At 46.2% G+C, this 27,145-nt stretch overlaps 1 protein-coding gene across 2 annotated transcripts in view; it reads left to right on the forward strand.

The window, feature by feature from the left end:
• aspg (asparaginase homolog (S. cerevisiae)) overlaps nucleotides 1-27,145 on the forward strand; it is a 124,108-nt gene that overhangs the window by 67,704 nt on the left and 29,259 nt on the right. For both annotated transcript variants that reach the window (XM_038777863.1, XM_038777870.1), the window contains exons 8-13: nucleotides 1,043-1,228; nucleotides 3,600-3,713; nucleotides 6,423-6,542; nucleotides 6,808-6,903; nucleotides 10,009-10,172; nucleotides 26,069-26,155. In XM_038777863.1, coding sequence (XP_038633791.1) covers nucleotides 1,043-1,228; nucleotides 3,600-3,713; nucleotides 6,423-6,542; nucleotides 6,808-6,903; nucleotides 10,009-10,172; nucleotides 26,069-26,155 — 767 coding nt within the window. The remainder of the gene's footprint in view (nucleotides 1-1,042; nucleotides 1,229-3,599; nucleotides 3,714-6,422; nucleotides 6,543-6,807; nucleotides 6,904-10,008; nucleotides 10,173-26,068; nucleotides 26,156-27,145) is intronic.

Consider the following 27,145-nt stretch of genomic DNA (forward strand, 5'->3'; position numbering starts at 1 on the left):
AGCATCTCGGAGAAAACCCACGCAGACACTGGGAGAAAGTGCAAACCCCACGCAGACAATGACCTAAGGTCGTAATCAAACCCGGGTTCCTGGCACTGGGAGGCAGCAGTGCTAGCCACTGTGCCGCCCAATAAATAATGTCGGCCAGACAGGTAAGGATGGCAGATTTCCATTCCTAAAGGACATTGCTGAACCAGATGGGCGATGGTTTTATGGTCATCATTAGACTTTTAATGCCAGATTTTTAATGAATTCAAATGTTGTCGTCTGCTGTGGAGGGATTCAAGCCCGAGTCGTCAGTGTTAACCTGGGTTCCTGGATTACTAGTCCAGCGACAGTACCACTACTCCACCACCTCCCCTGAGCTCCCATCTTGAAGCATACAGTCCATGTGGTTTAGGTACACTTCATAGCGCTGTTAGGGACGGAACTCCAGTGACAGTGAAGGAACAGTGATATAGTTCCAAATCAGGATGGTGTGTGGCTTAGAGAGGTACTTGCAGATGATGTTCCCATGTATCTGGTGCTTTTGTTCTTCTAGGTAGTGGAAGTTACAGTTTTGGAAGGTGTTGTCAAAAGGGGCCTTTGCGAGTCGCTGCAGTGCATCTTTTGGTGATGCAGAATGGTGCACTGTCTGCTGGTAGTGGATGGAGTCAACATTTGACAAATTGAATGGGATGCCGATCAAGTGGATTTTTTTGTATTTGATGGTTTCCAGTTTGTTGGAACTGCATTCATCCAGACAAATGCACTCCTGACTTGTGCATTATGGATGGTGGACAGGCTTTGGGAGGCAGGAGGTGAGTTAGGCACAACAAAATTCCCAGGTTCTGACAATTTTAACGACATGAAATTTATGTCATCATCTTTGTGTAGATAATATCCCATTTTGCTTTCAAAAGATTCATTTAGTGGTGAAAAGTTAAAACTGCATTTAGATTTTGTTTTAGTGAAGTCGAATTCAAGATGCTCTTAAGACATAAGAAATGTGTATTGTGAAGTTTGTGTGCATTTTGTATTTATTGTTGCATCCTGTTTTCAGGTAAAAGCATTTCTGCAACCACCACTGGAAGGAATTGTGTTGGAGACATATGGGACGGGTAATGCTCCAGATAACCGCCCTGATATATTGGAGGAGTTTAAGAAAGCTGTTGATCGTGGGGTGTTGATAATAAACTGTACTCAGTGTTTGAGGGGCTGCGTTAGGCAGTCATATGCAACAGGAAAGGTGAGTCACTGATCTACTTAAATATAATGGCTTTGATTTCCCAATTTCTGTGCCTATCAGCTCAGGATTTTCATCTATTTAATAAGAAGAATATCATTAGCTAGGGAGCACATCAATTAATCATTGCATTAAACATTACTTGCTTCCCTCAAAATTGATTAAATTGGAAAATAGTTTTAAGCTTATTAAGTAAAGATTGAATAATTCTGCCCTGTAGTTCTTGAAGTAACTGAATGTTATGGGCTTTTGTTTGAGCTGCGGTGGCAGAGAGGATGAGGAGGGTGAGAAGGCAGACAACTTGGCCTTCCTCTGAGGTCCTAACCCTGGCTGTATTGGGTTTCCAACTCTGGGATTGTCACTATCCTGGGGGTAACTCCTCTGTCATGCCTGTAATAATGGAAGGCTGTTCAGAAGATTGTGCGTTCAAATCTCATTCCAGGTCATGAGCTCAAAAATCAATACTGAAACTTCCATGTGTAGTGTCAGAGACGCTATCTTTAAAATGACAAGTTACGGGTGACATAAAAGACCCCACAACATTATTACAGTAAAGGGCAGGAGAGCTGCCCTGGTGTCATGGCCAGTATTTGCCCCTTGGGCAGTATCAAAAAATGTTATTTGGTCATTATCACATTGCTGTTTGCAGGAGATTCCAGTACATAATCGACTGCCATATTTCTTGCATTACAACACTGCACTTGGGAGTCGGTTAGCTCAGTTGGCTGGACGGCTGTTTTATGATGCGGAGCGACGCCAACAGCACGGGTTCAATCCCCGTACCAGCTGAAGTATTCCATGAAGGCCCCGCCTTCTCAACTTTGCTCCTTGCGTGAGGTGTGGTCACCCTCAGGTTAAATCACCACCAACCAACTCTCTCTCAAAAAAGGGCAGAGGAGCCTATGGTCCTCGAGGACAATGGTGACTTTCATTTACAGTACAGACTACAGTACTTTGAAGTATTGTCAAATTGCACTTTGTACCCCAATTTGCTTATTACAAGTGACTAACCACCTTAAGCAAGCAGAAACTCGAGCAAGAGCATAAGGTGGCATCGTGACACTGTCTTTGAACTACTTATTCAAAGGACCAAGCTAGTGCTCTGGGTTCATGGGTTTAAATCCCATCTCAGCAGCTGGTAATTTAAATTATAGATAGAATAGAACAGTACAGCACAGAGCAGGCCCTTTGGCCCTCGATGTTGTGCCGAGCAATGATCACCCAACAACCCCCCCCCCCCCCCCCCCCCCCCCCCCCCCTAACCTTACTTTTTAGGACACTACGGGCAATTTAGCATGGCCAATCCACCTAACCCGCACATCTTTGGACTGTGGGAGGAAACCGGAGCACCCGGAGGAAACCCACGCACACACGGGGAGGACATGCAGACTCCGCACAGACAGTGACCCAGCCGGGAATCGAACCTGGGACCCTGGAGCTGTGAAGCATTTATGCTAACCACCATGCTACCGTGCTGCCCTAAACTTTAAAATCTACAATTGATACACCCTGTTGATAATGATGACCATGAAACCATCTTGATACACCCTGTTGATAATGATGACCATGAAACCATCATAAATTGTAACAACTGATCTCCGCTTAGGGAAGGAATTCTACCATCCTTGCCTGGTCTGGTTAACACATAGCACTGTGGTTGACTGTTAACTGCCCTCAAGGGTGATTTAGGGATGGGCATCAAATGCTGGCCTTGCCAACAGCACCCGCATCATAGGAAAATACATTTTTAAAAAGCATTCTAAAGACCCTACCTAAGATGTTGGAGGCGAGCATTGGTGTAAATAATTTAACTTTGTTTTTGGGCTACTTATGCCCCATTTATGCTCGATGAAGGTTAATAACATCAGCTGTAATGTGTTTAAATCAAACTTGTTCATCACAGAACTACCCTTGCCATGATTTCTGTTTCCAACTCTGTCAATTAATAAAAAAAGTAAATTATTATGAATGAACGGAATTATTCAGCTGCTCAATTGGCACAACGGTCTAAAGGATTGCTGGTTTGAACAGAATGTGCTTCCATGATCCTATTTTGCTTATGTTTGATGACACAGGCACCCATTGAATCTGTCACTCCAGCTGAGGACAAGATACAGTAGAGTTCTAAAATTATCCTAAGTTCAGTAGCTCTGTGTTGAGTTTGTGGTATTTGTAAGCCACATCCAAAGTGTAAAATCAATTCCTGAATATTTAGACTATTGACCTAACTATTGCATTAATCTAGCAATAGTTCCAAGAATTTATGCGTACAGATCTATGGTCCAATTTCGTTAAAATTTAGTTAACCATATGCTAGAAGTTCCTCTTATTTCAGCTGAAATTTGTTTCAAGCCCTGTGAACGTTTGATTTCAGGTTCTCACTGACTTAGGTCTCATTCCTGGATGTGATATGACACCTGAAGCTGCTTTGGCCAAGCTGTCCTATGTACTGGGCAAGACCAAACTGAGCATACAGGAGAAGAGAAAGGTAATGTTTTTCAGTCACAAAATAATATTCCAGTATTACGCACACAAACACTTTCTAAAAGCTTACATTTTAGTCCCGTGAGCAGGCCTCTTCCTCAAAGGATTTGCACTATATTCGTATTGAGCTGTTCACTGCCAGGATAGTCCAGTATCTTATTGGTTAATATCTTTCCCCTTCCAACTCTGTGATGAAAAACTTCGGGCTGGATTGTACCTGTGGAATTCATTTTATTTGATCCTCCTCTGATCCCGACTCCAATGGCTCCTAACAATATAGCCTGTTGCCTATTATTGGCAATAGTCCATTAAGAAAGGAACCTGGCTTGTGATATATCACAGGACATGTTCATGCTTAATATTACAGAGCACTGTAACACCTATATTGTACGTTTTGGTCCCTGGAGAATAGATTTGTGTACAGTGGAGGGCTTTCATTTAGAATCAGATAGTGACCTGGAATCTCTTTAACTGAGGTAAATAGCAAGTTAGGAGCTGGAGTGGCTTAGTATGTAGTTTTCCGCTCATGAGCTACAAGTTCCAGGGCTCAAGTCCCACTTCAGGACTTGTTGGTCACGAAGAATCAGCCTCAGGTGCAGGAAGGCCAGTGTGCATTGTTCCCCAATCTGGATAAATGGGGAGGGTTAGCGGTGGGAAGGCTACCAAGCTGTAAAACCACCCTTAAAATCCAAAAATGCTGGCTGATGTGAGGAGTGATCAACCAGCATTGTGGTGACCCCATGTTACATTGGGGAAAAAGTCAACAGGACCAACGTTAGGAGTGAACAGCAAGTTTGTCAGAATTCGGTGCAAGTTACAGAAAGTGAAAACTAGTAATATATTTATTTATAACTAAACAGCAATATAAATGTGTAGTAGCACTCTAACCTCTCCAGTCCAGAATGCTTGGCACCAAGTTGTTTCTGAATTGAAGAATTTTCTGGATTATAAAATTACATTAGAATGTTGAACCACAAGTGTGTGAACTGGAAAACATGTAGATAAATATGTATCTGAAACATAAAATATCATGAAGCAGTAATGAAAATGCTTTTACTTATCCAAACACTGTATCTTCAATGCTTCCTCTCCCAAAGTGCTGCACTCAAATGGTGCCAGTAATGTCGTGGGGCAAGTGTTTATTCTATTCTGAGAATTGCTTGGACCTGCTCAAAAAAAAGCTCAGACACCGTCTGGGCGGCAGGGTGGCATAGTGCTACCTTACCGCGCCAGGGAATCGGGTTCAATTCCAGCCTTGGTATGTTCTCCCCCTGTCTGCGTGGGTTTTTTCCGGGTGCTCCAGTTTCCTCCCACGGTCCAAAGATGTACAGAGTAAGTGGATTGGCCATGCTAAATTGCCCCTTAGTGTCCAGGGATATGCAGGTTAGGTAATGGGGGGCAGGGTGGGGCGGTTGGACATGGGTGGAGTACCCTTTCGAAGGGTCAGCACAGACTTGAGGGCCAAATGGCCTCCTTCGGCACTGTAGGGATTTGATGATTCTATGATAACTGGAGTTTCTGAACAATTGATTTCCAGAATGGAGAGGTTAGTGTATAAATATCTGCAGATTCAATAAATAATCTTGATTTCTGGTATGGCAAATTTATTTAGCTCTATTTTGGCACAATATTTCTAATAGTATTTTGTACAGTATCATATAAAAGTGTATCCTTACGGAGTGAAATTCAACTTTTTCTCTGAAATGCCAAATTTCCAAAGAATTCAGTTTGTGGTCCCTTATCTTTTATATAAATTTAGAGTACCCAATTCTTTTTGTTCCAATTAGGGGCAATTTTGCGTGGTCAATTCACCTAACCTGCCCATCTTTGGGTTGTGGGTGTGAGACTCACGCAGACTATGTGCAAACTCTACACGGACAGTGTGACCCGGGTCCGGGATCGAACCAGAGTCCTCTGCACAGGAGGCAGCACTGCACCACTGCACCAGTGGTCTCTTGACTTAAGTATAAGGAAAAAACATGGCAAAAGCAACTGCGACCTTGGTAAACAATGGGACCAGCAGAGTATCTCGTACGCAATAGGATTTAAAGATTGTGAAATGGGCGAAGTAAGGAGGGTGAATTAGAGCGGGGGCAAATTTAATGCCAAGTCAGGTACCGAAAGAGAAATGAAAAGAGGAAAAGAAAGACTGGATTGAAGAAGAGATGAAAGGCAGAAAGAAAAAGAAAGAGCAGAGGTCTAAGAAATTAAAATGTTTAAATCCCCAACAGGTATTCTCATCTGAAGAAATGAGGCTCCATACTTTTACTTGTTCACTCTCCAGGTCAGAGAGGTTGATTGACAGTCACAAGCAATCATCATGACGAGTCTTGCCTGCGTTTTTATTGGGCAAATGCAACAACTGCATTAAATTCATGGGTAGGTTCAGAGTGAGGTGTTGTTTTCACAAAGCTAGCTGTAGTGGAAATTGTGCAGCTACTTGTGATGATTCATAATTCACAGGATATGTCTTCCTCGCCATAAATTGCTGGGTGATTTGCCCGTTAACAGCAATCATCGTTCGCACAAACTTTGGTCTGATATCTTTTCAGTTTTAATTTTTAATGGCTTGATATTCACTGGACCATTTTTTTTGCTATTGATAAAAATGTAACTTAAAGGTAACAATTGAAAGTTTCAATTTGACACTTTAGCTTGCATAAATGTGATTTTGCAACATTCAACTGATGACATTTATTTTGCTTTCTCTCAGATGCTATCTGAAAACCTGCGAGGAGAAATGAGTTCAACACTTGGGGAGGCAAAGATTTCTCTTCGAGACAGTCGATTTATTCAAGCAATTGCCAAGTCTCTCAGTGTCAGCTGCAAAGAGGTCAGTTTTATAGTTCAGACGCTGTAACGTATCATAAATTGACTGTGCTATTTGACATTCTGATTTGTTAAACCTCAGACTATAGCCCTTTTGTGCCATAATAATCAGACCAGGACCTTAAAGTGATGATATCGGGTCAGTTTGTGTGACTATCAATGTGTTGTGCTGCTCTTGAAAAACATATTTAATGTTTGAACGTTCTTTCTGATCTAATAATGTTGAATTATTTTCTTTGTAACAAGCTTGTTCTCTTTTAAAACAATAGGAGCTGGAGGCTATCCGAGATGCTCTGACTCCTTCGTTGGCTTGTGCGGCGGCCAAGGCCGGTGATATTGGTGCATTGGAAGCTATACTGGATATGGTAAAGAAGGCAAAATAGAACTGCAATAAAACCAGCAAATTCTATAACAAAACACAGTGTTGGGAACACTCAGCAACTCAAACAGCGCTTGTGGAGAAAACAGCAGATTCAGGATGGATTCTTGATGAAAATCTTTCTGATAAAGGATCCAAACTTGAACGTTAACATTTTTCCTCCAGAAATACCGTCTGACCTGCTGTATGTTTCTAGTATTTTCTGTGGTTTTGCCTTGTGGAACAAAAAGATCTCACTTGGTGACAGTGGATTTTGTAGTTAAAGCTAGCTTCATCACTGAGCAGCTACAAGACCCAAACCCATTTACATAGAAACCAAATTACAGAAACTAGTCATTTGGTCCAACTAATCTGAGACGAGCAGTTGTCTGAGTCACGTTTTTACATAAGACGTTCAATTATGGTACAAACAGTATTTACGCTAAAAAGATGCCTTATAACTTGAACTTAATGGGATAGAAATTGTGCTATATGCAAGAGTTTAATACCAACACTACAGTGTCTCTTTATTTTGATTACTTTTGGAATTCTGTTCTGGAGCGCCGATACACTTAGTGTGATGAGTTAATACTGACACAACCATCCAATTTTTAAAAAGCAGGTGGGATATGTCAAAAATACCAAATAACAAGTGAACGAAAATATGTGTTAAACAATTCTTTATCCATGATTCTTTCTAATTCCGGTTAAAATAATTGCTTTGACATCCCAGAGTCTAGGAGGACTAAAAGGAAACCTGTTCCCTACTCAGATCACTATTTAGAAACCTCTGCCAGGATATTCACACTGCTGGATGTTGGTAAAGATTTGATCAGTTTGTTATGGTTGAACAGCCTGTTGACAATCACCATCTAGGCTCATGAAGATGGCGGAGTGAGTGTGATATTAGTGAGCATCATTAGATGTGTATTGTGAGTCAGCAACTCAAAGAGAGGCAAAATACTGTCGATCTTTGCGAGGGAGTGGACATATTATCAGAAGTTCCCAATGAGGCGGATTGAGTTTGAGAACTGACTGGTTCAGCCTGAGACACTGGACAGGGAGACAACGCAGATGATTTGGCTTAATCAAGACTTCAATCTTTTCAACGGTCAGGAAACTCGCTCATCCAAGTCTTGAGAAAGCCACAACGAGAAAAGTCCATTTGGTCCATCAGGCCTACTGCTTACACAGACCATTTCCAGTCTGTTCAGTCAGGACTTCACCTCGCCTTAGTTACCTGAAGAAACTTTTTTCATAAACACATCCTCATCTTTGAAGATAATCCTGAGAACTGCAAAATTATTTATTCATTGTTGCAGCCTCAATATTTTTTAAAAATATAAATTTAGAGTACCCAATTCATTATATTTTCCAATTAAGGGGCAATTTAGTATGGTCAATTCACCTACCCTGCACATTTTTAGGTTGTGGGGGCAAAACCCATGGAGACACAGGGAGAATATGGAAACGCCACATGGACAGTGACCCAGAGTCGGGATTGAACCTGGGACCTTGGCACCATGAGGCAGCAATGCTAACCACTGCGCCACCATGCTCACATCCTCAATACTTAACGCAAGTCAACATTTATTTCCAGCCCAAGCAGCAGCAGATTGTTGCCTAACGTGGAGTTTGTGATTATCGTGGGTAATACCCATCTCTGTAACATCCACTCCTCTTCCCAGTTAGGTATTTATCGACTTCATAAAAGGAGTCAAACAACACATTTGCTTTTATTTCGCATCTGTTCAGAATTAATGATGCAATTTGTGCAATTACTGTTGTTATTTCAGATTGACAGCTATTTTTCATCCTATTTTTCCCATTTCTGTCAAAGGCATATTTAGATGCACTTTGCCTAACTCTTCATTCATCATGTGTGAGATTGTACAATGATTGCAAATAGGTTCTTCAAACATTGAATGCGTCATAGTCGAGCTCACTTCTATGCTCACTAGAGATCACACTTACACACAGGAATCATCGGTTAATGATCAAAAGCAGAGATGGTTAGATGAAGTACTGTGGGAGGAGGCTAGTGTGGAGAATAAACACCAACCATTTGGCCCGAATACCTCTTGCAAAATCTAATTAAGCCGTGACTGATTTTTCCACTTCTCTATTCTGGAATACCTATTCTGTATTCCAGTGGATTCATGTAAAGAGGTAACTTTTGCATCATACAAGTGGCAGGCAGTGAACATTTCCAATAAGAGAGAATCCAAACACCTCCCTTTTCCATTAAATGGCATTATCATCGCTGAACCCCTTACTATGAACACCCTCTGGGTTACCATTGATCGGAAACTGAACTAGACCAGCAATATTAATACTGTGGCTATAAGGCAAATCAGAGGCCAGAAATTCTGCAAAGAGTAACTTGCCTCCTGACTCCCCAAAGTTTTTCCATCATCTACAAGGCACAAGTCAGGAATACTGTTTCCTTGCCTGAATTAGTGCAGCTCCAACAACACTGAAGAAGCTTGACACTATCCAATATAAAGCTTGATTGGCACCTCATCCACCACCTTCACCTTCAACATCCATTCCCTCCACCACTGATGCGCAATGGCAGCAGTGTGTACCATCGACAGGATGCACTGCAGGAACTCACCAAGTCTCCTTCTGCAGCACCTTCCGAAACTGCAACCTCTACCACCTAGAAGGACAAACAGGTACATGGGAACACCACCGTCTGCATGTTCTCCTCCAAGCTGCACATGATCATGACTTGGAACTATATCGCCATTCCTTCATTGTTGCTGAGTTAAAATCCTGGAACTCACAGTCCTAATAGCACTGTGGCTGTATCCACGGCACATGGATTGCAGTGGTTCAAGAAGGTACCTCACCACCATCTTCTCAGGTGCAATTAGGGATGAGCCCATGATCTGTGAAAGTAAAAAACGCCATATGGTGAACTAAAGCTCTGATCTCTGGACAGCAGAGCTAGTTGCAATACCACAGGGCGCATCCGTGTCTTTAGATTGTTAGATTATCATTGTAACAAAGAGCAATACCTAGAATAACAAATGCAGAGGGTTATCAGAAGACAAATCTGCAATTCACTTTTTTCCTCATGCTTAATTGAGAAAAACATGCATTTCAGGGCGGCAATTTGTGCAGTGAGGATTATGATGGACGAACCCCACTCCATGTGGCAGCTTGTGAGGGACAACTGGAAGTTGTGAAGTACCTGCTCAGTCGTGGAGCCACTGTTTATGCCAAAGATCGGTATGGTGATACACCACTGAAGAATGCAGTGAGATTCAGGTATACAGTGTTTGAGGGAACTAAACAACTTGCTGTAAGTCACAGTCTTTGAAATGTAACTCATTGGTGAAAGTTTGTATGTTTGGTCGCATTTCATAAATCATGGGAGTAGTATACCCCAAGAAGCCACAGTAAAGACTTTTGGTTGGTACCTTGATAGAGGGAGAGTACTTTGGCAGGGGTGGGGGGGTCGGATGTGGTTCTGCTTGTCCTGCAGCAAGAAACTGAGACAGTGGCCTCCTGTATGCTGCCCCCTGGAAATCATTAGCTAAGTTCCCTGCAGCAGAGCTATCCTGTGACCTCACCCCTCGGTGAACTGGCGGACAAACTTACCTTTCCCCACCCATCCCCGCTGAATCACCAGATGCGGATCCCAGCTCTATGCTATTCTCTCAGCTATGTGCTGTGCCAGTATCTGAGCTTAAGGCTACGAGTGTCAGATGAACTGATGAGGAACAGTGTGTTGCTCTCTCGCTTCCTCTTGAGGCTGAAAATAAGTTTGATTTTCAGGCAAATCAACAGGGGAAGATTGGAGTTGACGTGGGCTTTGTTGGAAAGGGCTCCATGGTCACACCATCAGTAGCTTGCACATTGTACCAGAAAGCAAGATGAGGGTGAGGTGGAATTTGAAAAGGGCAATATGCACCAACATATGTTCTCAGTGATGCCAGATTCCATGGGCTCTGCCGTAGCGGCACCAGGAAGCAGAGAATAATTTCCTCCATGGAGCTCAGGAAGTGCAGACATGTTTGTCCTCCACCACTTCTGATCTGCTCCCATCAGTTATAAAGCACTTGTCCTGCAAGAGAGAGAGGACTGTCGCTGATCGTGTTACACTATTTGAGCAATGTGCTGGCCTCCATTGAGTAGCTGGAGGTATGTTGCAACAGCAGAAGGTGGATACAAGGCTGGCATCATTGGAAGGCGAGTGAGGGTGAAGTGGAATATCTGGAGTTTTGACTGCCAGGTACCCTGCTGGTGCTTGATGGGTGTGTTATGCATTTAGCAACTCCAGATTGTTGGTGTAGCAGATAGGTGATATCATGTGAAGGTACATTCAATGACCTTGACCGCCCTTGTGGGATAATTGATCTTGCAGCGCTGCTGCCAAGTCCACATCGGCTGGATTCTGTGTATTTAATGTGCTGGCCATTTACTCCCATTTTCAGAAGGTAATGTTTGTAAGCTTCCATTTCCCCCGTAATCTCCTTCCACTGCCCTCCAAATGGAAGGCATTTGGTGCCACTTCAGTGGGAAAAAACTCCCCTTTTGCTCATGCTCCATTTGTGCCATTTGTGGAGGTATAATCCGAAGGGAGTATTGGGGTTCTCTATTATGGTTATATTGGCTTGTCGTGCTGCTCCTTCAAGGGGCATGGGTCAGGGTCCATCATCGGGACGTGGAGCTGGTCGTGGGGGGTAGTTGGATGGGGACCTACAGATCTGGGCAAAATGGTTAAACTGGCCGCAGTTGTAACACTGTGCTTGTGGGCGGGTGTCTTGGGTCGGGTCTGTGCTGCTCCCGGTTTCAGGGATTAGGAGTATAGCCCGCACGGGCCAATGGCCAATGTTGTCGGGAGGGGTATATGGGGGAGGGTGATTGGGGTTTGGGGGTACCCTGTTTCTACCTCTTCCCCCGCCCTCCTCGTTTCGCCGTACCGGTCCGGGAGGTACGTTCAGGCGGATCATAAGACCATAAGACATTGGAGCAGAGTTAGGCCACTCGGCCCATTGGGTCTTCTCCGCCATTCAATCATGGCTGACATTTTTCCCCATGCTCCTGTCTACTCCCTATAACCCTTGATCCCCTTATTAATCAAGAACCTATCTATCTCTGTCTTAAAGACACTCAGTGACTTGGCCTCCACAGTCTTCAGTGGCAAAGAATTCCATAGATACACTATCGTCTGACTAAAAAAAATTCCTCTCTTTTCTCTGTTTTAAAGGATCGTCCCTTTAGTCTGAGATGTTGACCTCTAGTTCTGGTTTTTCCTACAAATGGAAGCATCCTCTCCACCTCCACTATCCAGGCCTCGCAGTATCCTGAAAGTTTCAATTAGATCACCGATCATCCTTCTAAACTCCCAACGAGTTCAGAACCAGAGGCCTTAACCGTTCCTCATACGACAAACTCTTCATTCCAAGGATCATTCTTGTAAACCTCCTCTGGACAATTTCCAAGGCCATCGCATCCTTCCTTAGTTACAGGGCCCAAAACTGCTCACAACACTCAAAATGGGGTCTGACCAGAGCCTTGTAATAAACCTCAGCAGTACAACCCTGCTCTTGTATTCTAGCCCTCTTGACATGAATGCTAACATTGCATTTGCCTTCTTAACAGCCGACTGAACAGCACGTTAACCTTAAGAGAATCATGAACAAGGACTCCAAAGTCCCTTTGTGCTTCTGATTTCCTAAGCATTTTCCTAAGTGCATAACCTCACATTTTTCCGCATTGTATTCCATCTGCCACTTCTTTGCCCCTCTCCTAGCTTGTCCAAGTCCTCTGCGGCCCCCTTGCTTCCTCAATACTACCTGCCCCTCTACAGATCTTTGTATCGTCTGCAAACTTAGCAACAGTGCCTTCAGTTCCTTCTTCCAGATCATTAATGTATATTATGAAAAGTTGTGGTCCCAGCACTGACCCCTGAGGCACACCACTAGTCAACGACTGCCATCCTGAAAAAGACTCTTTATCCCCACTCTCTGCTTTCTGCTAGCCAATCCTCTATCCATGCCAGGATTTTACCCTTCACACCATGAACTCTTGACTCATTTAAAAGTCTCCTATGCGGCAGCTTGTTAAAGGCCTTCTGGAAATGTAAATAAATCACATCCATTGTTTCTCCTTTGTCTAACTTCCTTGTTACTTCTTCAAAGAACTCTAACAGATTTGTCAGACATAACCTCCCCTTGACGAAGCCATGCTGACTCTGCTATTTTATCATGCACTTCCAAAAACTCTGTAATCTCATCTTTAATAATGGACTCTAAAATCCTACCAATGGCCAAAGTCAGGCTAACTGGCCTATAATTTCCCATCTTCTGCCTCCCTCCCTTCTTAAACAGCGGTGTTACATTAGCCACTTTCTAGCCCTCTGTGACCCTTCCTGCCTACAGTGATTCCTGAAGGATCACCACCAATGCCTCCACAATCTCCTCAGCTATTTCTTTTAGAACCCTGGGGTGTAGTCCATCCGGTCCAGGTGATGTAGCCACCTTCAGACCTTTCAGTTTACCCAGAACCTTCCCTTAGTGATGGCCACTGCACTCCCCTCTGCCCCCTGGTTCTCCTGGAGCTCTGGCATCTCACTGGTGCCTTCCACCGTGAAGACTGATGCCAAGTACTTATTCAGTTCCTCTGCTATTTCTTTGTTTCCTATTATTACTTCTCCAGCCATATTTTCCAGCAGTCCAATGTCTATTTTTGGCTCTCTCTTACCTTTCATATAACTGTTCTTATCTTTTATATACTAGCTAGTTTACACTCGTATTTCATCTTCTCCCCCCTTATTTCTTTTTTAGTTGTCCCCTGCTCACTTTTAAAGGCTTCCCACTCCACTGGCTTCCCACTAATCCTCACTATTTTGTTACTATGACGTTACTGTGAAAATCCCTAGTCGCCACACTCCAGCACCTGTTCAGGTACATTGAGGGAGAATTCAGAATGTCCAAATGACCTCACAGCGCGTCTTTCGGGACTTGTGGGAGAAAACCGGAGCACCCGGAGGAAACCCACGCAGACACAGGAAAAACGTGCAGACTCTGCACACAGTGACCCAAGCCGGGAATTGAACCCAGGTCCCTGGTGCTGTGAAGCAACAGTGCTAACCACTGTGCTACTGTGCCGCCTTTGTATTTGCCCTTATTTAATTGTAATACCGTTGCAACTGATTCCAGCTTCACCCCCTCAAACTGCAGGGTAAATTCTATCATACTGTGGTCACTGCTGAGGGAGCCTGTACACAACTCCCATCAGGGTATTTTTACCTTTGCGATTCCTCAACTCTACCCACAGAGATTCTATGCCTTCTGATCCTATATCGCTCCTTGCTATCGATTTAACTTAATTCCTTACTAACAATGAAACCCCACCTCCTTTGCCATCTGCCTGTCCTTTCGATAGGACATATATCCTTGGATATTGAGATCCCAGCCCTGATCCCCTTACAGCCACGTCTTTGTGATGCCCACAACATCGTACCGGCCAATTTCAATGTGCGCAACAAGCTCATTTACCTTGTTCCGTATACTGCACGCATTTAGACCTGGGATTCATGTCGCGTTACTTTCACCTGGCCTGGGCTTGCAAAATCCTACCAACTGTCCTGGCTTGAGACAATTCGCACCTCATTAACCTGGGGTAACCCCATCTCTGGATCTGTAAAGATTCAATTACCTGCAAATGCTCGCATTCGAAGCATTGCCTGGCATCTTTAAATTTGTCTATATATATGTTTCTGGAACAAACTTCTTCATTCACCTGTGGAAGAAGCAGTGCTCTGAAAGCTAGTGTTTGAAACAAACATGTTGGACTTTAACCTGGTGTTGTAAGACTTCTTACTGTGCATGCATTTAGGTACAACACCCTCAGTTTTGCATTGAATACGTCCCTTATCACACTCGTCATCAGTTTTGCACTTGAGAGTGATGTTCTCTTATTTTTCTTCTGTATTTCCCCTCCAGTTCTTACACCTTCTAAGCTGACACTCTGGTTCCCACCCCCCTGCCATACTAGTTTAAATCCTCCTGAATGACTCTAGCAAATCTCCCAGCCAGGATATTGGTACCCCTCCAGTGCAGATGCAACCTGTTCTTCTTGTACAGGTCCCACCTGCCCCGGAACATATCCCAATGGTCCAGAAATCTGAAACCCTCCCTCCTATGCCACCAATTTAGCCACGTATTTAGCTGCACTATCCTCCTATTTCTAGCTTCACTGGCACATGGCATAGGGAGTAATCCTGTGATTACAACCCTAGAGGTCCTTCTTTTTACCTTACTGCTGAACATCCTGAACTCCTTCTGCAGGACCTCATCACTCTTTCTGCCTATCTCGTTATTACCAAAGTGTTTCCCTGGTTTGGTGGGTTTAGGGGTGTTTAGCTGTTCAACGTCCCTTTGTCAGGCGTGAGTCATTTTAAGGATAGCCCAGGCTATCTGCATAATGTGTATTATCCTTGGGGTTGTAGTTCTCACATGTTTTGCGACTGCTCTCAGTGGCATGGGCTATCAGGGTGAGGATCCATGTGGATCGGTGGTGTGGGTCTTATTGAGCCAATTTAACCACCCGAATACACCAACAAATTGATTCCCGAGCCAGCCAGCATATGCCGTTGGATGTTCCTCATGTTTCTGTTGGCAGTTATTTAAACCGTTCACCGTGTCATCCCTATTATACCCCACAGCAGTCAGAACAGCTGCTTTGATGTCTGGTAAGGTTCCCACTGCTGCATTTTGGGAAGCGGATAGGGCGGAACAAATGGTGGGCTTAAACATAATAAGATTAACTTGACCTCTTCTCCCTCATCCAGGCCATTTACATGCCGGTACTGAAAGTCGCTGTCAAAAAGTGTGTTCGGGTCCCCAGAGCGTTCGAACACGACGATTGCTTTTGCGATGCCGGTGAGCTGGGTCATGGTGTAGGGTGTTATGTAGGACAGCTGGGGGTTCTGTCCGTCCTGTGGTTGGATAGTGACCGGATTCATCGGGCTGGGGGTCGGTTCCGGGGATAGTTCAGGGGGTGTGATGGGTTCAGCCGTTTGGAGCAGAGGTAGGGGTCCCCAGTCAGTAGTGGGACTGGCGGTCGAATAGGTACGGCAGCCTCTTCTAATTCCTCCCATTCTACCCCTGGGTCGCTGTCCCTGGAATGTATGGTGTAAGTGCACTTCTTTTAACAACTTGTTGGGACTGTACTCTCTTTACCTCACGCAGGCATTTGGTTTGGTCGGTTGTGCGGGCACTGTTATCTTTCCCTGCTTGATGGAAGACTTTTTAATTTTAGTTCTTCCAATTGTGCTAGTGCCTTGTCTTTCTCAGTGATGGCGCTGTAACTTTTGATTGGCCTTATCGTACTGGGCCTGAAACTGGCTCATACGTATGAGGTTGAGCCGGTATCCCTCTTCCCTCTGCGCTATATCGTTTTGAATTGGTGAATGTGCGTGGTGGCGCCCACCATGTCTTGCTGTAATTGTGTGATCTGCGTATCTCTCGCTTGTTTAATCTGATTAACCTGTTCCTCTTTGTTTTCTGATTCTCTGGCCTCATTGCGCTCTTGCTTGAGCGAAACGAAGCCAGTGAATAGCGGGAGAGGCCGAAAACAAGTACCGTGCCAGGCGGCAAATAGATTGGCGAGAAACCAATTATCACCACTTAAACCCTATTTCCTTACAATAAACGAGAGCCACCCCATATCCAAACGCCTACTGCCATTCAGCGGCCTCCTCAGCTGGCGCGATTAGTACTCCTTTTGAAAAACGTGAACCTGGTGGAAGGGCTTTTGCGGGTAACCGAAGAGAGGAGTAGGCATCTTTGTTCGCAGGCAAAGAGTCTGGGGACGCTGGCCACCCCAGTGCTTGGCGGGGATGGGGGGATCCTCGGCTGTGCACACGACTGGGCCACCATGGGGGGGGGGGGGGGGGGGGGGGGGGGGGGGCGCATGTGGCACCATCATGCCAATCTTGGGTCATGTGTATCCAGTCGGGGGCAGCCTCTGTCTCTGCCCCACTAACCCCCCCCATAACCCCCACCGAGGCCTCTGGCCATGCAGCTGCAGGCTATTGCTAATAGGGAATTGGCAATCGTGGTTAAGTGAACACCTCACACAACCCAAGTGGATTCCAGTGGATAGGCAGGCCATGCAGCATGTGGGAGTCATTGCCTAGCATCCCAATTACTCCTTGATGCCTGGACACTCTGGGATAACTGCGGAAGGTAACACCACACACACCAGCCAACATCCGAATACCGGGGATCAGACACAGCTCTGGGGACATGTTCACGGCCGGAGGGTGGGTTAGTGCCACGGGAGGGGGGAATGCCTGGAGAGATGGGCCAAGGGTCGGAGGTCGGCCCGCATTATGGAAGAAAGTGACAGATCATCGTACTGGTTGTGGACAATGGTGTGTAACGATTCCCCACTCTCTCGATGGTGGTGTCGCCCCCCTCCCTCGGTGCCCTCAGTGATCCTCAATGTACTTTGCCATCTTAGCTCTACTGCAACGTCTAGGTGTGTCCCCAGGATGCACATCAGAGGTGGATGCAGCCAGTTGCTCACCACGTCCCGTGGTCTTCGATGCCCCTGGCGGGTTTCCTCTGGGGCCAGAGCGATGTGGCTCATTTGTTGACGCACATGGACAGCTGTGCCACCCTGTTCCGGGTGCTGACTTTCAGATGTGTCTCATCAGAGGGGTGGAATGTGGGGGAGCTGATGGCCACCGTCGCCACTCCATGGGATGGGTCCGGGTTGGCCCCAGCACCGCCTTTGCCTGGTCGGTGACCATAGGGCCCTGGGGTTCATCTTGGGACAGAGGCTCAGCTAGTTCAAGCTCCGGCTACTCCTGCATCATCTAGCTGCTAGCCCTGGCGGTTGACCATAGTCTGCACCATAATGGTGAAGCCCTAGGGGATGCTCCTCAGTGACTGAGATATGCTCTGCAGTACCTCAGCAATGCCCACCAGTGATTGGGACAAGAGGGTGGAGTAGCTAGTGGCCTCAGTGGCCAGGGCACCCGGCCATGGCGCTCAGTATGGGTGCTGGCATGTGGTGCAGAGTGGGGGTTCGGTCACCCTCCAGGTTGGGGGGTGGCTGCAGTTATCGGTGTGTAGGACGGGATTTTGTATCGGGGCACAGTGCTGCCTACTCACCCCGGCCACCCTGAGGCGGTCGTGCAGTTTCTTCTGGTATTTCTGACCATTCAGGACAGTGTTACCAACAGCGTTGACTGCCTCTGCCACCTGTGCCCAGGCACGGCGAACAGTGGCAGCTTGCAGTCTCTTTCCCGGGTCAGGGTACAGGGTCATCCACCTCTCCTCCGCTGCATTCAGGATGGTCTCCAACTTGGCGTTGGTAAAGCGTGGAGCCACTCTCCTTGCTGCCATCTTGTTGGCTGGGATTGTGTGTGTGTGGGGAGTGCATTGCGTATATATATATATATATGGCTGCAGCTTGTGAGCCTCCTGAGTGTCAATTGCAAAACTGGCGAATCTCGCACTGTGAATCGATTGTGTTCCACGTGGTGCCGGTGCTAGCCCCTCAACAGAAGCTGAATCGGTCCAGGTGCGGCACCAGTTTTGCTGCAATAATTCTGCACCAGCGTCAACAATTGGGGCTGGATTCTCCGATTGTGTGGCTATGTCCGCAGGATCCACCTGGCCTTACGACCAGTCGAGGATCCGCCCGGTGGGGGGCTGGCAGCCACGCCATGTATAGCCCCTGGCTTTACCTGCCAATACGGACGCAGAATGGCCGGGCCCGTGGCCACGCATGCGCACAGTGGCGACCGTGCAGTAAAACATGGCGCCGGCAGCGCGCCGACCCCGCCTGCCAAAACCTGCTCCCCTGTGGCCACCCTTGGACCACCCCCACCGGTGCCCCCGCCGAAACCCCCCTGCCAGCGGAACCCCCACTGTGGCAGCGCTGGACACAGTCCGCAGCCACCATGGCAGATTTACGAAAATTGAACCTTCAGGAAGTCGGCCCATCGGGAGTGATGTATCGGGGGAGGGCCTCAGGTGACGTCCTGAGGCCATTCCAAGGGCATGCGCCATACTCCGAGTACGCCGTTTCTGAAGGGGCAGAGCATTGGAAAAACGTTGCCGCCCCCGATTTCAGCATTAAAATGGATTCTCCGGCCAATCGCTGAATGTGATATTGGCAATCGGAGAATCCCGCCTTAAGTCTCAGAAATAGAGAATCCAGCCGGCTGTCTTTCAGATGGAATGTTAAACCAGGATCCATCTGCCATCTCGGGTGGGTGCAAAAGATACCATGGCATTATTTAAAACCGAGAAAGGGAGTTATCCCTCAACCAACTTCACAGATGTAGTTTCATTGGTCATTTGTCTAATTGCAGTTTGAAGAATCTCGCGGTGCACAAATTTGCTGCTGTATTTCCCCAAGTCATAACATTACTTACCCTTCAAAGCAATTCCTTGGCCGTAACACACATGAGATGTCCTGAGGACAAAAAAAGTATAACATAAAAGTGCAAGTTATTTGCGCTCTTTACCAAACGATGGAGATCATCCCAATAGATACTGGATATGGATGAGCTCTCCATTGTTGTGCAAAGAGCACATCTTGGTTAATGATAATCTCTCCACTCTCTCAATTCAAATCCAACCAGTTTAACCATTATCCTTTGAGACCTTTAAACCCTTTAATCTGTTTCAATTATTTTATTATTGTGAATACAGATTAGTTTTTGTATATTTAGTCAAGTGAAAAGTCCCAGTGAGTATGTACAGGATTGTGGGAAAATGATTACGCCTGGATGCACTGTATTGGGTGCTTTACTTTTGTATTAGAAGGCTGAGTGACTGAGAGAGTTGTTTTTATCTGTATCATTAGCAAAAATAAACAACTAAATATAATTTGTGATTGCAGAACACTTTTACATATAATTTGTGAGGAAAACCGCCCTGAAACCCAAACCATGTAATGGTCCAATGAACCAATCTTTCTACCTCCTTGTAATGTTTGAGAAGGACTTTTAATCGGGCAAGTGTTTTGCATGATTATCTGTACTGAGGAAACAAACTCTTGCATTATTTTCATGAATGCGAATTCAGCATATGATTGCTGAATGGTTAATAGTGTATAATTGAACGGCAGTAATAATGACCTGCCACGAAAATAGCTGATTCTACTCAAATTGCAGTAAAGTTACACAGAACACCTCTTTATCCGTTCCTATCTGGAGAGAAGATGATCAAATTTATGCATCGTTTTTGTTTAAGATTCTGCCAAGCAGTGTGACATTTTGCAACTATGGTAACTGTGGGGTAAGTGATTATGGCCATAGACCTTCATTACTTCACCTGCAGCACTTTCAATCCCAACTGTGCTACTATGGGGGTGATAATGAATGAAAATCAGTCATTTTTGTCCACTGGGGAAATTAAGGAAGAAGGGATGAAGTACATATGATTGTACTGTAATTCTACTCGTATTGTCTGAAAAAGAATTGACAGAGAGGCAGAAACATAGGAACAGAAAATTTACAGCATAGCAGGAGGCCATTCAATATGCCAAAATGGTGCTATGCAACCCAATCCCACTTTCCAGCTGTTTGTCACGAGCGCTCCCAAGTTATAGCATTTCAAGTGAGTATCCAATAATTTTTTCAGCGTGACGAAGGTTTCCATCTTTTGACCACTTTTTCAGGAAGTGAGTTTCATATCCTTCCGTCCCTCTGACATGACCTCGGGGATGGGCAATAAATGCTGGCCCAGCCAACGTCGCCCACATCGCATGAACAAACAATCATTTGATTGTTATTTAGCCTGTAAATCTATCCAACATTCAACATCATTCTCCAAGGGGAGAAAAGAATGTGAGGATTCAAAAAATTGTAAAAGAATCATTAGTTCGCAGTTGGTGTTAGAACGGACATGATTCAGTTGCCCTGTGCAGTTCCAGACGGGTGAATCTCACGCGAACCCCATAACGGGCTCCAGGTGGGATTGCGTGTTACCCAAGTCGCTCTGCCTGGCGCAATCTAGATTTCTCGAGATCCAGACCTGAATATTTAAATGAGCCTAACAACTCATTGAAATACCCAGACACCAGTTCATCTGGCACCAGTGACTCACCAACGGCACCTGGGAGGGGGTGTCCCAGGGCATTGGTGACTCCTGGGTGCTCAGGGACAGGCAGGCTGGTGGGGCCAGGTGGGTGCCCTTTTAGGGCCAGCTGGGTGCCCTGATGGCACTGTCAGGGTGTCCAGGTGTCAGGTTGGCACTTCCAAGGCTAGGCCCAGGGGGCCTTGCCAAGTGGAGTGGGTGAAGAGGGGGTTTTTGGGGTTGGGGGTGGTGGGGGTGGTGCCTCCCCATGATTTGGGGTGGGGAGGAGGGGGCCTGAAAGTGGGAGGGGGTGGGGGAGTGATCGGGGCTGCCAGACAAAATTATGTCCCACTTTGTGGGGAGCCTTTAGCGTCTAAGCCCGTCCGACAGCGAACTTTAACTTGAGTCTGCTGAATTGTGCCCCGTATTTCTGATATCTGTGAACACACTGTCAATGAGTTTCCAATTATTTTGGCTAGGAAATCATGCACAGCCGGGCAGAGCATTCTACTGAAAGTATAAAGCCAGAAAATGACTTATTATGATTGAAGTGTCTTTTGGCATGAGAAATCATTTTCATGTGTGCTTTCAATTACATTAAAAAAACATTTTCCAGCCCCTCTTTTAACTGGTGCCAGTGAACAGTTTCCATATTTTGGAAAATGTAATTGTTGATTTCAATTTCATACAGTTTTATGTTTACTGTGTTTGTGAGATTAGGAGAAAGAAAGGGATCAAAGTTTAACTGTTGTGAATTTGCAGAAATAAATTAGGTGCTAAATCAGCCGTAATCCCATCAGTGCCAAATATAACACAGATGCCTACGGACTAAAGTAAATTCCTCCCAGGCTCACCAAAATGGATTCCAATAAGTTCCGGGTGCCAAGTAGGTGCCCTGATGCAGCTTTCCCATTGTAGCCATAGAAATTTCACATCACACAGAGTCCCACGGCTAACTCTCAAATAGAGGGAGCGAGGCAGTGACAATCCGGTGACAAAACAATTGTAAGAGGAGCACATCTTCCTTCTGGATCTAGAAAATACTGTTACAATCCCTACAGAGACCGATAACTTATTTAAAAATGACATTTGAACTTGCAGTTAATAGCTAAATGGATAACACATCAAGATTTAAAGTTTTATGGGTTGGGATTTCTCTCTCTTCCCCCCCCCCCCCCCCGTCCGCTGAATTCTCCTGCACTGGAGATTCGGCGGGGACAGGAATTGCGCTGCGCCGGTCGGCGGCCGCTCTCAGCCCCCCCCCCCCCCCCCCCCCCCCCCCGCGATTCTCCAGCCCGCAATGGGCCGTAGTCCCGCTGGTTCTTTGCCAGTCCTGCTGGTGGCGTGGGCCGGTTCTGGGGGGGCACGGGGCGATCTGGCCCCGGGGGGTGCACCCACGGTGGCCTGGCCTGCGATCGGGGCCCACTGATCCGCGGGCGTGCCTGTGCCGTGGGGGCACTCTTTTCCTACGCGTCGGCCGTGTCAACCTCCGCCATGGCCAACGCGTAGGTGAAACCCCCCCCCCCCGCGCATGCACGGGGATGACGTCAGCGGCCGTTGACGCTCCCATGCATGCGCGGACTCTCGCCGGCCGGCGGAGTCCCTTCGGCCCTGGCTGGCATGGCATCAAAGGCCTTCCATGCCAGCCGGCGGGGCGTAAACCACTCCGGCGCCGGCCTAGCCCCTGAAGGTGCAGAGGATTCCGCAACTTTGGGGCGGGCCGATGCCGGAGTTGTTAACGCCACTCCGTCCCGCTGGGACCCCCTGCCTCGCAGGGCACGGGACAATCCCTCCAGGATGTTTACTTTAACAGAGTGAAAGTACTACTGACTAAGCACTATTTTGATGGACATCTTATACTTTAAACGCCAGAACAGGACTAACACCCGAAAAAACACCCATCAGGTATACATTACACTATCCATAAAGTAGACATTCTCCCCGAATCAATCCAAAACTGATTTTTGGCTCCTGAGAATTTACTTCCATTTGTTTCCTTTCCCAGCCTGGAAACATTTGACTCCAGAACTGTGCAAGTTTTCCTGGAGACGTCTCCCTTTAGCTGAAGCTAGGCTCATTTTTAACTCCCCAAGGGCAGCACGGTGGCACAGTAATTAGCATTGCTGCCTACGGCGCTGAGGACCCGGGTTCGAATCCCGGCTCTGGGTCACTGTCCGTGAGGAGTTTGTACATTCTCCCCGTGTCTGCGTGGGTTTCACCCCCACAACCCAAAAGATGTGCAGGATAGGTGGATTGGCCACGCTAAATTGCCCCTTAATTGGAAAAAAATAATTGGGTACTCTAAATTTATATTAAACATTTTTTTTAACTCCCCACAAATTTGTCCTTTCCAATCTGAATCATAGAATTTACAGTGTACAAGGAGGCCATTCAGCCCATCAAGTCTGCACCAGCCCTTGAAAAGCGCACCCTACCCAATCACACGCCTCCGCCCATTCCCATAACCCAGTAACCCCACCCAACCTTTTTGGATACTAAAGGCAATTTATCATGGCCAATCCACCTAACCTGCACATCTTTGGACTGAGAGGAAATGGGAGCACCCGGAGGACTCCGCACAGACAGTGACCCAAGCTGGGAATCGAACCTGGTACCCTGGAGCTGTGAAGCAACAGTGATAACCACTGTACTAATCACAGATGCCTTCCACACTGTTTCACGTTGAACCATTGAGACTTCGACCTACAGATGCGTTCTCCCTCCCAGACCTAGGTGCAGAAACTGATATTTGGTGGTGGTTTAGGACAGTACGTAACCCAATATCAAAATGGCTTCTGCTGTATCCTACCCATCTCAAAAGTACATCTGCATTGCAATGTGAATTACATAAGCCTCGAATCTAGGTAGAGATGCTGATTAGCTGTCCTTGGGATCCCAATTCTCTTTTATCTCAAAATAAATAGGCAGTTTAAAGCACAACTGTTTACAAGCTGACATTCTCAACATTTTTCTGGGTCTTGGGAGACTCTCAGTCTGTGCCACTAGCATACAAGATGCTGCCATTATTGCAAACAACTTGCACCGTCTCCGTAAAACAATCTGGGCCCCCGTTAGTCTCGAACAATCAAACCGCCTCGGCTTGCTGTGTGGCAGACTCCAGAACCATTCTCACAACCCTCTTCATTTTACCTTCAATCAAAGACACAGTATAACAATCTTATAAACCTTGTAATTGTAACAATGCAAAAAGATGTCCAGGTTTTATGGTCTGTTTAAACAGCCATCGGCAATCTCTTTAAAGACCACGTGTTGGGGCAGCTCAAGATCTGGAATTATTAGCTGGACCTTGCATTTTTAAAGTTCATTTATGGGATGTGGGCCCATCCCTAATTGCCCTTGTGAAGGTGATAGTGAGCTGCCTTCTTGAATTGCTGCAGACCCTGTGGTGTAGATACCCACAGTCATGTTAGGGGAGGGAGTTCCAAGATTGTGACCAAGGGACAGTGAAGGAACGGCAACACATTTCCAAGTCAGGATGGTGTGTAACTTGGAGGGGAAAGTTCAAGAGGTGGTGTTCCCATATGTCTGCTCCCCTTGTCCTTCTAGGTGGTAGCAGTTGTGGAAGATGCTGCCAAAAGAGCCTTGGTGAGTTCCTGCAGTGCATCTTGTAGATGGAACACACGGCTGCCACTGTTTGTGGGTGGAGGAGGGAGTGAATGTTTGTGGAAGGGATGCTAACAAAGCAAACTGTTTGTCCTGGATGGTATCGAGTTTAGTGAGTCTTGTTGGTAAGTGTATATTCCATGACGCTCCTGACTTGTGCATTGTATATGGTGGATAAGCTTTGGGAAGTCGAGATGTGAGTTGCTCACTGCAGAATTCCCAGCCTTTGTCCTGCTCTTTTAGCCAAAGTATTGATATGGATGTTGATAGTGGGGGATTCAGTGATGGTAATGCCATTGAACGCCATGGGAAGATGTTTAGATTACCAATTGTTGGGGATGGTCATAGCCTTGCATTGTGTGGTGCAAATATTACTTGTCACTTGTCAACCCAAGCCTAGATATTATGAACTGAAAAAATCGCTTATTGTCACGAGTAGGCTACAATGAAGTTACTGTGAAAAGCCACAGTCGCCACATTCCGGCGCCTGTTCGGGGAGGCTGGTACGGGGAGCTGGTATCTAGGTCTTGCTGCCTTTGGACATGAATGGCTTAAGTATCTGAGGAGTTGTAAATGGTGCTGAACATTGTTCAATCATCAGCGAACATCTCCACATCTGACTTTATGATAGAAGATAGATCATTGCTGAAGCAGCTGAAGATGGTTGGGCCTGTGACACTATCCTGAGAAATTCATGCAGTGATATCCTGGCACCGAGATGATTGATCTCCAACCACTGCACCCATCTTCCTTTGTGCCAAGTATGACACAGGTGCTTCAATTGAATATTGAAATAAGGCCTGTATGCCTTTTTTTTTAAAAAAGGGCTCTGGCCAATTTGTCAGAGGTCCAAACTCCCATGCAAATCAGGCATGGAACTCTGCACTTCTGCAGCACGGTAGCATTGTGGATAGCACAATGGCTTCACAGCTCCAGGGTCCCAGGTTCGATTCCGGCTTGGGTCACTGTCTGTGCGGAGTCTGCACATCCTCCCAGTGTGTGCGTGGGTTTCCTCCGGTTTCCTCCCACAGTCCAAAGATGTGCAGGTTAGGTGGATTGGCCATGATAAATTGCCCTTAGTGTCCAAAATTGCCCTTAGTGTTGGGTGGGGTTACTGGGTTATTGGGATGGGGGAGGTGTGGGGTTGGGTAGGGTGCTCTTTCCAAGAGCCGATGCAGACTCGATGGGTCGAATGGCCTCCTTCTGCACTGTAAATTCTATGAATAACCTGGTTATCTGGTACCTGATTTAGGCCTATAAAATGGATGCAACAATTCAGAATTTATATACCAAAGTCTCCAGATACAATTCTCCTGTGAAAGGGGAGTGGGTACAGTAGATTTCCAGTCCTAGCTGGCAAATCTCAATGAGAATTAACTGTTCCCACCATTTCTAATGTTTCACATTAATAAAGCATAAGCTCTGACACCTTTTGCATAAGATGTCTTGTTTTCCAATTGCCATAGTGACTCTGCTTTGCTTTTGCAGGCGCACTGAGGTCATCAAGTTATTGCGGCAGACTGGTGCACATTTCTCAAACAATGAGATTGTCGATGTGGGGACGGACTTGTGCAGGTACAATTTCTCCTGTGTCATGTGCCTAAAGGAGCCTGCTTTACAATATTGTTGACCGTATACAAAGTCCGCTGATACAGTTGAGACCTGTGACCAGTGGGCACTGCAGATTTGTAATAGTGTGAATAATATTTCAGTTATACATTTTCTTTGTTTTTAAGTTTTCTACTACTTGCGCCCCTCTAAAAAGGAGACAATTTTGTTCTAATAAAGGCAAAATAATGGTGAATCTAAAATAAAACCAGGAAGTGTTGGGAAAACTCAGCAAGTCTGGCAACATCCGCAGAGAGAGAAACAAACAGTTAACAATTCGAGTCCAACATGACCCCTCTTTGGCAGAAATCTGCTGGGTTTTATGCTGTTTATAAAGGGGGAGCATTTTGTTATTCTTCCATTTCATAGCACTGAAGTACCTCCAACCAATCTTTTGTCAAGTGGTGAGAGTAGCCTAACTAGCAGTCTTTAAAGGCAATGCTGTTGGCCACTAAGAAATATTATTGAGAGATCAGGAGGAACAAGAAGGTTCCTGCTGGCTCCAAAAAAAAGACCTCGACATGCTACCAGCTTGAGCGAGACCATGGGCGGGATTCTCTGTTGGCCGACGCCGAAATTCCAAATTGCAATTCTCCGTCACCTCAACAGCGGCGTCAATGCGTTCGGAACGCACATACAGTAGCCACCATGTGCATATCTTTAGCGGGCCTGAGCCGGCATTCTATGGGCCTCTGCAATTCTCCTCCTCCGATGGGCCGAGTTCCCGACAGCACGGTTCACTTGTGCTTTCAAAAATTGTGAAACCGGCGACGTGGCTGATGAGGGAGGGAGAGAAGAGGTAGGACACAGAGAGGAGCGACTGTGGGCTGACGAGCCAGACACTGGATGGGCTGGCTCTGCCAGGGCCAGAGGGAGGGGTGGGATGACGGGGGGAACAGGCCGAGTAGCCTGGGTGATCTCTCTGTGACTGGGACAATGTCCAGTCATGGACTGCCA

The sequence above is a fragment of the Scyliorhinus canicula genome, chromosome 2 (assembly GCF_902713615.1).
Source record: "Scyliorhinus canicula chromosome 2, sScyCan1.1, whole genome shotgun sequence".
Lineage (NCBI taxonomy): Eukaryota > Metazoa > Chordata > Chondrichthyes > Carcharhiniformes > Scyliorhinidae > Scyliorhinus > Scyliorhinus canicula.